The 11,718-nt window shown below is 36.5% G+C and overlaps 1 protein-coding gene across 1 annotated transcript; it reads left to right on the top strand.

Annotated features, from left to right (window-relative positions):
- Nucleotides 1–2,490: 2,490 nt before the first annotated feature.
- LOC137738929 (paired amphipathic helix protein Sin3-like 2) lies at nt 2,491–11,324 on the top strand. The gene is made up of 24 exons (XM_068478395.1): nt 2,491–2,762; nt 2,864–2,939; nt 3,680–3,889; nt 3,982–4,162; nt 4,245–4,343; nt 4,466–4,639; nt 4,728–5,022; nt 5,616–5,752; nt 5,949–6,024; nt 6,109–6,138; nt 6,337–6,536; nt 6,619–6,773; nt 6,963–7,090; nt 7,201–7,455; nt 7,558–8,229; nt 8,348–8,439; nt 8,551–9,171; nt 9,256–9,356; nt 9,459–9,597; nt 9,693–9,845; nt 9,947–10,110; nt 10,390–10,501; nt 10,673–10,844; nt 10,945–11,324. Exons 2-23 carry the CDS (start codon nt 2,866–2,868, stop codon nt 10,805–10,807), a joined length of 4,203 nt encoding a protein of 1,400 aa, XP_068334496.1. The 5' UTR covers nt 2,491–2,762; nt 2,864–2,865; the 3' UTR covers nt 10,808–10,844; nt 10,945–11,324.
- Nucleotides 11,325–11,718: the final 394 nt, after the last annotated feature.

Raw genomic sequence — 11,718 nt, 5'->3', positions numbered from 1 at the left:
TCTTTTTATTTGCCTTTTGTAGCAACTGAATCTAAAATCGACTTTTTCTCTATACTCAAACTCATATCACTTCCCCTAAATTTTTAATTAAAGATCTTCCATCTTTTTAGTGATCGTAAGCGATTTAGTTTCTTTGGAGATGGATTCGTGACACCGGTTTTTTTTTAATAATTTTTGACATGTTTTTGTGGAGCTCGTAACGTCTTTTAACGATCTGAACATTTATCTTTTAGGCATTCTCTCAAAGATCATGTCTTTAAAAAATCATCCAAGTTTGAAACCATATGACCATTGAATTAAGAATTTTCGTTGTAGAACCGTATTTGTTTATTTTCTTCACTACAATTAGACGTTAATGACTTTGGATTTGTCTAATTTATTGCGACGAAGATTTATGAATAATGTTCTAAAAGACAGAAGGTTCAGATAGTTGAAGTACATTACGAAGTAGGCACTACAAAAACTTGTGTTAAAAGTTATGCAACAAAAAAAATGGTGTCACGTATCTGTTATGATTTCTTTTGTCTAACAAGATGATATATATTATAAACAACTCTAGTTCATTAGAAGGAATTTTAAACTTGAGTAAATAAATCGACACATTGTCATTACTAACTGACTTAACCTAAATCAGCTTAATACTTTTCTTTATAGTTACTCCTCGTAGACCCTACGCTTTAAAAGATGTTAGGAATGATCCAAGTTATCAAACTATATTTTAATCTTCCACTCTTTGCCATTGTTTTTCTTTTCTCTCCTTTGCCACTATTTTCTGGCCCTGCCTTTTTGCATATCTTATATTTACTTTTGTGCATGGAGTTGATTGTACCACCACATTACCGCTTCGAGGAGGAAGGCACCAGGTTTGTGTACTTGCGTGGATTGGCAGTTTTGAAGCCTAACTCCACTTGAAAAAATTAAGAAATGTTTTAACGTGCCGTTGGAAACACCGTTCAGTACAATAAGTGTTATAATACAGATGATTGAAATTTTTTTTTAAATATTCAACCACTTGTATTATAATACTTGATTTATAAAAATTAAGTACCCGACATACTAAAAAATCTATTCAAATAACTTGTGCGGTTGCAGGTTTAAGAATCCCAACTGTCACAAGGGGCAGCCTCTCTACAAAACAAACAAAACAAGCAACATACAAAGGAAAAATTGAACAAAAGCTTGAAGTTGGAGACAGAGGACCACATTTCGGCCCAACTCACCTTTCGCCATTTTGAGCAAAATTGTAGGCGTGCTTTTGAGTCTAGGGTTTTAAACTAAAATAATGAATGATAAAATGTCAATTCATTCATGATATTTAAATTTATGACGTCTCACTTACAAGTAAGAAAAAATATTATTAAATTGTAGTATTAAATTTCAATGATACATATAATTTTAAAATTTGACACATCATCATTATCTAGAGAACGAGAGCAATTTCTAGTCATATATACAAAAGTCCAATACGTAAATATGTTGAATTAAACCAGAGACTTGGTTAAATCAAATTTAAAATCCATAATTATAGCAACCGTTTTTTAAGTTACAATAAAATCCAATGTTGTAATATGACAGTTACGCTTCACTAACCAGCGTTTTGATGTCTCACTTTAAACTACTAATCATTAAGTTCGTCAAGATGACATAGTTGTTTTGTGGTATTGACGAAGTATTTTAAGTTACTTAATGATATGGAACAAAATGACACATCAAACATCATTCTTGTGGGAAAGCTAGGTCAATACAACTTTAGAGCAATATCAGATTCGGCTATAGTTCCAAGAGCGTGGCATTATTCTAACCTCTTTTTTTTTTTCAAAAATTTGAGTACTAAAGAAGGGCAACATTCTTTGAAAAAAACATGGGAAAAATGTAGGCCAAACATACTTTACATGTACTTTCATGACAGTTAATCATGGGCTGAAATTGTCCAAAACCCGGCCCATAATTTGGTCAGAAAAAACAAATAACGAAATCGGTGACTTTATTTAGAGTAAATCAATTTTTAGTGCAAACCGTGATACTAATTGAGCACGTTAATTAATATTTAATATTTAAATAATAATTTAATACTCAAAATCACATTATATGATTTAAATTGATTGTCTCATTAGAATTACCCATTTATTTAAGAAGAGATATATGACTAGTTTGGAAACATTTTTAAATGACTAAAAATGAGTTTAAGTTATAAAATCACTCGACGTGTTTCTTGCAATAAGCACTTGAAGTGATTCTTACTTAAAACACTTCAATTGTTTTTATACAGAACACTTCAGAATTCACTTGCAAATTAACTATAAATTAGTTTCAAAAATACTTTCATCAAAAACGGTCTCACCAGTTTAAAAGCACTACCGAACAAGCGTTGTTTTCTTTTTTTTCTTTTTTAATTTTGGCAAGTGGAGGCCGAGGCTCGGATGGGAAGAGAAGAGAGAGATGAGCTATATTTCAATACAAAACCCCAAAAACGCAAGCCATTCCGTTCCTCTTCGCATTTTCGAATTCTCTCTCTTTTCTCTCCGATTATTTTACTTGCCATTTCCACGTTTTTTCTTCTCCTCCAAAACTACAAAACCTAAAATCTCTCCCTTCTCGTCTCTTCTCTCACAAAATTCACTTCCTAACGTAACACAAGAAGCAGCAGAAAGCAGAAGACAATCACAGATATCTCCAAAGCCATTCTCTCTCCTTTCTTTTGGTCTAATTTTCTCTCTTTCTCTCTCGTCCTCTGTGCGCGATCAAAGATCTGTTGCAGAATAGTAAGTCTTCGACGATTGCTTTCGGCAAATGGCTGTTTTTTTTTTTTTTTTTTTTTTTTGTGTTCAATTTTCTGATTTGCGATTTTTGGTTTTTTTGGCAGGGATGAAGAGAGTAAGAGATGATGTGTGCGTCGGCCCTCAAGTGAAGCGGCCCCCCTGTTCGTCTCGCGGGGACTCGTAAGTTCCATGATTTGTTCATCACTCTTCAATTGCTTGATTTGCTTTATGTTTTGTTTGGCTTGTTTGGTTTGTTTGGTTTGTGAGGATTTAATTTTTCCCATGTCAGTGTATCGGTGCGCGATTTTGGTTCTGTTGCCCTTGTTTGTGAATATTGGTGTAATTTGATCGTTGTGTTGTCGAATTGCGTACTTTTTAACCTGCAGTGGATTGGATTGGTCGTTTTTTATCGTGAAATTTGTTCAATTTGTTTAGGGTTTGTTGTTTATTAGAGTTGAACTGAGTAGTAGTTTGGGTTTTAGTGGTAAAGTCGAGAGCTTTCTGAAAATTCTGTTAGGTATGCTGTTTTCAGCAGATATGATTTCGGTTTTTAGACGTAAAGTCAAGAGCTTTCTGAAAATTTTGTTAGGTATGTTGTTTTCAGCAGATATGTTTAGGAAGATTAAATCTTCTGATGAATATTAATATAGTTTTATGTTTGGGGCTTAGATCAATGCAGTAGACAGAATGTTGACGGAAATAGTACCTGAGAATGATGATTATCTTTGTTTTCTGGAAGTATGTTCTATTTTTTCTGTTGTAGCTGACTAGATTTAGAAAACCACTATCTGGGGAAGTAGGAAGGAGTTGTATGTATTGAGTAATTATTCTTTTGTTTAAGATGTTTCATGAATTTGACAGTATTTATTTTATAGTTATATGTTGAGTATGATGATCATTTTTTGGATGTGGGGCAATAGGCAATCCCAGATACCGGGGGGAGGAGGTGGAGGAGGGGGCGTTGGAGTAGGTGGAGCTGGGCCCATTGGAGGAGGAGGAGGAGTTGCTTCACAGAAATTGACCACCAATGACGCTCTAACCTATCTCAAAGAGGTGAAGGACATGTTTTTAGACCAAAAAGAAAAATACGATACGTTTCTTGAGGTCATGAAAGATTTCAAGGCCCAAAGGTATCAATGTGCTCATTATCATTCTTTTTTCTATCGTAATACATTCCTAGTTGATTCCTCAGCTACTGGATTCCTGTTTTTGTCTTTTTCAGAACTGACACAGCAGGTGTCATTGCAAGAGTAAAGGAATTATTTAAAGGGCATAACAACTTAATTTTGGGCTTTAATACCTTCTTGCCGAAGGGTTATGAGATAACCCTCGATGAAGATGAGACTCCACCAAAAAAGACAGTTGAGTTTGAGGAAGCTATCAGTTTTGTAAACAAGATAAAGGTGAATATGTTTAATTTTATTCTAATGGCAAGTGTAAACATTTATTATTTTCTGTTTGATTGATGGATTTATGCCCCTACAGAAACGTTTCCAAAATGATGATCATGTCTATAAATCATTCCTAGACATATTGAACATGTATCGAAAGGAGCACAAGGATATAAATGAGGTTTACAGTGAGGTAAGTATACACAATTTTCACTTTTGGTGTTTGATGTTGAGTTGTTTTCTGTTATACGGTATTTCTATTTACCTGAGAAAATATTCCTCCCTATGTTCTTAGTAATTTAAATTAATTTACAGGTTGCCGCTCTTTTTGATGAGCATCCCGATTTGCTTGATGAGTTCACCAGATTTTTACCAGATGCGTCAGCAGCAGCTTCAGCACATCAAGCTCAATACGGCCGCAATTCATTTCCACGTTTCAATGAGCGAAGCTCTGCTACACCCACATTTCGGCCAATGCATATGGAGAAGGTAATTACAAAATTCTCTTTCTATTATGTTTTTGACATTTTCTTGTTTAGTTAGTGATTTGTAATGGGGGGCTGGCTTCTTTTCACAGCAACGTAGGAGGGATAGGATCATGACATCCCATGCTGATCGTGATCTTAGTGTTGATTGTCCTGAGCTAGACGATGACAAAGGAACGGTGAAAGTTCAGAAGGAGCATAGAAAGCGTAGTGAAAAGGAGAATAGGGATAGAAGAAATCGGGATGATGATGATAGAGAATTAGAGAATGATAGCAGTGTCTACAAATTGCAGCGTTTTCCTGACAAAAGAAAATCCACCAGGAAGGTTGAAGGTTTTGGTTTGACTGCTAACTTTGCTCCTTATGATGACAAGGACTCCTTAAAGAGTGAGTTTATGATAAAACTTTACAGTTATATACATTCATGGTCCTTTCTTAAATGTGTTGCATCTAGGTAGTGTGGTTTTATTCTCTGGTTTGTAGATGGAATAAGGAGTTGTAATTTGTTTTGAAATGGCAATAGGTGTGTTTCTCATGATAATAGCCATCATAAATGTTCGTCTTCACTGCCATAAAATTATGAAATAAATTGTTGGTTTTTCAACATTGATACGATTTTAGGTTATGGAACTAACAAAAATGCACATCGTTTGATTAGTTTTAGTATAAGTGTAAAATTCTACCTGGAGAAAGAGACGTGATTTCTGGTAGTTGGTCTGAAAGTCTGCCATTAGAGATGTGTTAATTGAATATTCTTTTAACCCACAATGCGCCTTGTAATGTTTCCCTGTTCAATATTAGGAAAACCTGAATTTTTTTTATCACAGTACTTGATTTTGAAATCCTTGGGAAATGGATGCAGCTTATTTTGCTTACATTCATCATTCTTTGGAACATAATTGTTGTTTTTTAAAGTTCTATAGTTTCAGTTCTCGTGTTATTATGTCAGTGTTGCTTATGGTCTCTCATTTTTATGTTAGGCATGTACAGCCAGGGATTCGTTTTCTGTGAGAAGGTGAAGGAGAGGTTGTGTAGTCAAGATGACTACCAGGCATTTTTGAAGTTGCTTAACATTTATAGCAACGGAATAATTAAAAGGAATGATCTGCAAGGTTTGGTACGTATTACTCCATGTTCAGCAGTTAATCAACACTTCTAAAGTCAAGCATTTTGTGCTCTCTCTTTGAGCTAGGGGAAACTGGACGAAGGACACTTCATGATAACCACATATTTATCTTTCTATTCAATAAACTTTCTTAAAAAATGCTATTGCCTCTAGTTTGACTTCTTCCAGTAAACTTTACCCATCTCAGGTGACTGATTTATTGGGAAAGTATTCAGATCTTATGGAGGAGTTTAATGATTTTTTGGAGCGTTGTGAGAATATAGGTAACTTAAATGCCATCAATTTTGAGCTGCTTTCTTGTGGTTCTTTTTCTTTTAGATTGTATCTGATGGGATTTATTCTTGCAGATGGGTTCCTTGCTGGTGTTATGAGTAGAAGTATGTATATTAGTCCTCCATTGGTCTGTTTTTTCATAAGACACTAAGCGATTTGTTTCTGTACTATCTGCGTTTGGAAGAATAATTATTCTTCTTCTGCATGGCATAATTTGAGCTATCATGTGATTTCTCATTTCTTTGGAATTTTTGCTTGCTTCTGTAATTTGAGAATCCTGATTGGTAACTTGTTGACTGCAGAATCTCTGAGTAGTGATGGTCCTGTTCCTTTTTCTAGACCGGTGAAGGTAGAGGACAAAGATAAAGAGCCAAAGCGTGAAATGGAGGGAGCCAAAGAAAAGGAAAGATACAGGGAGAAGTATTGGGCAAAATCTATTCAAGAGCTTGATCTCTCTAACTGTGAACGTTGTACTCCAAGCTATCGGCTTCTGCCTGAAGACGTACGGGTTAACATTATGTACTTAATATAGGACTATGTAACATATTCTGATGCTCAACTTATTGTTGCTTGTCCCTTTGCAGTATCCAATACCTTCAGCAAGCCAGAGATCAGAACTTGGTGCTCAGGTTTTGAATGACCATTGGGTCTCTGTGACTTCAGGAAGTGAAGATTACTCTTTTAAACATATGCGCAGAAATCAGTATGAAGAAAGTCTGTTCAGATGCGAGGATGATAGGTAATGTTTGGTACAAGGCTGTTGATATCATTTTTACTTTTGGTATGGAAGTGAGCTTCCATGATCGTATGGATGGATAGAGGTCCTAGTAGGTTCTGTAGATCACTTTTGATGTAATATCATTTCCTTTACAGTACATGCTAGTTCATTATTGTAAACTTATGTTGGCTTTCATTTTGGAAAGTTTAGGTTTGAGTTGGATATGTTGTTAGAGTCGGTGAGCTCAACTGCTAAGCGAGCGGAGGAACTCTTGAACAGCATTAATGAAAATAAGATCAGCATGGAAACTTCAATCCATATTGAAGACCACTTCACTGGTTGGTATCTATTAACTGATTGAGAAGCAATTGAATGTCAGGTATCTATTCTGGTATTTGAGCTCCTTTTAACTGCATTGACCTTTTTCATTTGATTAATTTTATTGCAGCGTTAAACTTAAGGTGCATTGAACGTTTATATGGTGACCATGGTCTTGATGTGGTGGACATACTGCGGAAAAATCCAACTCTGGCTTTGCCTGTTGTATTAACTCGCCTGAAGCAGAAACAAGAAGAATGGACAAGGTGTAGATCCGATTTTAACAAGGTCTGGGCTGATATATATGCCAAAAACCATTACAAATCACTTGATCACCGGAGCTTCTATTTCAAGCAACAAGATTCAAAGAACTTGAGTAGCAAATGTAAGTTTTTAATTTGATGATTAGTTTCCTTGAGCACTTCTCTCTCTGTGGGTTTTTACTAACTGTTCCTCCGTGCTGATTCTGACTCCTATTGATTTACAGCTTTGGTGGCCGAGATCAAGGAATTGAAAGAGAAAAAGCAGATAGAGGATGATATCCTTCTGGCCGTTGCTGCTGGAAACAGGCAATCTATAGTTCCACATATGGAGTTTGAATACTTAGATATCAGCTTACATGAAGACTTGTATAAACTTGTCCAATATTCATGTGAAGAGGTTTTCTCAACAAAAGAACAATTAAATAAGGCTATGAGACTTTACACTACCTTTTTGGAGCCAATGCTGGGTGTTTCTTCTCGGCCCAATGATTCAGAGGATGATGAAGATGTTGACAAAAGTAGGAATCGGGCTAAGAATTGTACTGCGTCAAGCATAGGAGAAAGCGATGGAAGTCCTGGTGGTGATTCTGCCACATTGAATTTTAAGCAGCCCAAATCTGTGTGTAATGAAGAAGAACATGCTTTAGCAGAAGTGGAAAGTTTGGCTAACGGGGATAACTCAGCTAAAGAAGATGGAAGTCGTGATGCAGATCTTGTCTGTAGAAAAGATTCTATATCTGAGAAAATTCAACTAGAAAAAGACCAGAAGAATATGGATGTCCATAAGAAAAGGTATCTGGTCACCGGCATGGACAGTGCGTGGCCGTCCAGTCAACCATCACATCCAATTGGAGCAGATAATAATCATGGTAGAACGAGCTTGGAAGTGTTATCAGGTCTGTTTTTCTGAATTTGATTTTTTTTATTGTAATGGCATCTTATTTGATGTTATAATTTATTTACTATCCAGAGTTATAATAATGCAAGAATACTGTGAATTTTTTTTAATTGAAGGGTGTGCTGCAACCACGTCAAGGCCTGGTGCTTCTATTAGTGGCAATGACCATTTACAGAAAGGAAATGCTGATGCTGTTCCGTTGTCAGAGGTATGAGTCTGGATCCTGGATTATCGTCATCTGTGATGGCTTTTGTTTTTAATTTATTTATTTCACCTTATGGTTTTGGCAATGCTACTGATTTACTGTTTGGTGCTTCAGGGTGTCGATAATGCAAAACCTGCTTTAATTGCTAATGGAGTGTTTCCAGAAAGCACTAAAGTTAACAGTCATCATGAAGAGTCTGTTGGGCCCTCCAAAATTGAAAAGGAAGAGGGGGAATTATCACCAATTGCTGACTTTGGGGAGGATAACTTTGTTGTCTCTGGAGATGCTGGGGTGCAAGCTATGCCTAAGGCAAACCGCAGTGTTGAAAGCAGACCGTTTCAGTCTGGGAATGGGGAAGACATTAGTTGTCAGGAAGCTGGAGAAAATGATGCAGATGCAGATGACGAAAATAGTGAAAATGTTTCCGAGGCTGGTGAAGATGTCTCTGGCAGTGAGACAGCTGGTGATGAATGTTCCAGAGAAGAGCAAGGCGATGATGAAGATGCTGAACCGGATGACATTGATGGTAAGGCTGAGAGTGAAGGTGAGGCTGAAGGGATGGTGGATGGGCACCATGTTGGAGGAGATGGAATGTCTTTGCAATTGTCAGAACGTTTTCTTTTGTCTGTGAAACCTCTTGCGAAGCATGTACCAGGTTCTTTACTTGAAGAAAGGAAAGACTCTCGCGTTTTCTATGGGAATGATAATTTCTATGTGCTTTGTAGGCTTCATCAAGTAAGAGACATTTTCTTTCATTTTTGGAAGTTAGTTTGTCTTTTATTTACAACTGGATATAAGCTTGACTTATTTGATTTGCAGATTCTATACGAAAGGATTTTATCTGCAAAAACAAGTTCCACAGGTGCAGAAATGAAATGGAGAACTTCAAAGGATGGCAGTTCTTCGGATCTGTATGCCAGGTATTTTTCAGGCCATCTTCTCTTTTGTATAGATAATAGATTAGAACTGTGGCAACTGTTCAAAGCAATTTTAATCATATAATTTGTTCATCTATCATGCAGATTTATGAGTGCTCTATACAATTTGCTTGATGGATCTGTTGATAATGCAAAATTTGAGGATGAATGCCGAGCTATTATTGGAAACCAGTCTTATATATTATTCACCTTGGACAAATTAATATATAAATTTGTCAAACAGGTTTGCTCACTGGAAATTATGTACTTAATAAAAAAAAAAAATTATGTGTGTTTGCTTTTTGCTGCCAAGGTTCTGATTAGTGGTTATTTATGCAGCTTCAAACTGTTGCAAGTGATGAGACGGACAATAAGCTGCTTCAATTATATGAATATGAAAAGTCCCGGAAAACTGGGAAGTTAATTGATTCTGTTTATCATGAAAATGCACGTGTCCTCATTCATGAGGAGAATATTTACAGATTGGAATTTGTAAGTTCTTTGACAATTGCCCATGTATTAGACTAAAACCTACCCTTTTGAATATACTTTCTTATTTTATGATTTACTTATTTTTAATTTTCTTTGTGCAGTCCTCTTCACCCTCCCGGGTGTCCATCCAGCTGATGGACAGTGTGAGTGAAAAGCCTGAGGTGTTTGCAGTCTCCATGGAACCTAATTTTGCATCCTATCTGCACAACGAATTTCTGCCGGTTTATCCTGGAAAAAAGGAGCCGCTTGGGATTACCCTTCAGAGGTGATAATGCACTCTTCATTAATGTTAAAAGTGCTAGAATTACTATACTTCTCTGAAGAAACATGATAGACACTGAAATACGGTACCATCTGATGGATTTAGCTTCTTCCTGTGTTTTTTGGCAGGAAAAATTATATGTAAATCCTCTCACATTGTTATGATATGTTAATAATTAGTCATATACAGCAGCTCAGGTTACCTTGTGGTATAGAATGAGCCAAAAATTTCTAGTGTTTTTGTTAGTTAATGGATAACTTGCTGATTCAATCCGTTTTGCAGAAACAAGCGCAAATATGCAGGGCAAGATGAATCCTCTGCCTTTTGCAAGGCCATGGACGGTGTTCAGTTAGTCAATGGTTTGGAGTGCAAGATAGCTTGCAATTCATCCAAGGTATCTTGCCCCCGTATGTATTTCTTATCTTCAGCATCACCATCAGTTTTACCTTCTTTACAATATAAGCACAGCTGGAAGCTGGAGAAATAATAGCCACACGTGCGCACGCGCACACACTAATGCATTTTTTGTGCACGGAGTTTTATTCATCATGGTATCATGTGGCAGATCTCTTACGTTCTTGACACAGAAGATTACTTCTTCCGTATGAGAAGGAAAAGGAGAACATCTGAGGCCAGATCACCATATTGTGATCAGACGAGAGTACAGCGGTTCCACAAATTCTTATCAATCTCATCATAGCTTAGAAGGAAAATCGTTTGACATTGGGAAGCTAAAGGTAGACATGATAAACATTTCGAAAACATATGCCCTTTTTTCGTATCTTCCACTGCCATACAAGTTCTGCGAACGACTGTAAGCCAAGCTTTCTTGAACAGGAGTCATCTACTCGATTTCTGAGACTGGAGAAGGATGATGGCGGGCCTGGACACGTAGAGCATGTCTCGTTCAGAAGATTGGCCTCCGAGCCATTGTTGTGTATATAAGGTTGGTGTATGATAATTTCGTAGAAAGGTATTTAAGTTATAGTTCTTAATCTTTGTCATAGATAGGATATTTTCTTCCCCACTTCCATAAGCACACTGTGTAAGTGTAACAAATTGATCAAATAGCAGAAAAGCACGCGAGTTTTAACAAATCCCGAGCTTTTTAACTACAAATTTGTGGTTTCATACCAGCATTTTGCAGGCATTACTCTGCATCAGTATTCTTTTCCACCATAAGATTATGTTTCATAGAACAGATTCATTACTACAAATTTGTGGTTTTATATATGCTGTTCTTACCGAAAGATTTTTGAGTTGGCTATCACCGAAACTATATATGCGCACCCGTGTTTTCGGATCAGTTACATTGGGATGGAAATAAACAGGGTGTGGAAGGAGAAAAGTAATGTGCGGAAATCATTTTCTTTAAGCGCGGAAAACAAATGAAAAAGGTTAAAGAAAGATTCAAGACCAGAAAGGAAGAAGTAAAAGCTGAATCTGGGTAACAAAGCTAGAAAGGGGCGGGGCCTAGAGAACTTGATTAGCGCGAGAGGGAATTGGATCCGCTCCAGACCTTAGTCTTAGTATTCAGAGCCTAGAAATCAATTCATCTGGCCTGTACAAATTCAATCCAACGGTTTCATTAACTTATTTTCCTGCCTCATC

The sequence above is a fragment of the Pyrus communis genome, chromosome 7 (assembly GCF_963583255.1).
Source record: "Pyrus communis chromosome 7, drPyrComm1.1, whole genome shotgun sequence".
Classification (NCBI taxonomy): domain Eukaryota; kingdom Viridiplantae; phylum Streptophyta; class Magnoliopsida; order Rosales; family Rosaceae; genus Pyrus; species Pyrus communis.
Note: the sequence above shows the minus strand (reverse complement) of the source record. Positions and strands in the feature narration are given on the sequence as shown.

Excerpts from the sequence above, each read along its gene's own strand:
- LOC137738929 (XM_068478395.1), top strand. The coding sequence starts at position 2,866 with ATGAAGAGAGTAAGAGATGATGTGTGCGTCGGCCCTCAAGTGAAGCGG. Across the intron at positions 7,456-7,557 it reads AAAGAACTTGAGTAGCAAAT|CTTTGGTGGCCGAGATCAAG; the intron begins GTAAGTTTTTAA and ends ATTGATTTACAG. Across the intron at positions 9,598-9,692 it reads TATATAAATTTGTCAAACAG|CTTCAAACTGTTGCAAGTGA; the intron begins GTTTGCTCACTG and ends TTATTTATGCAG.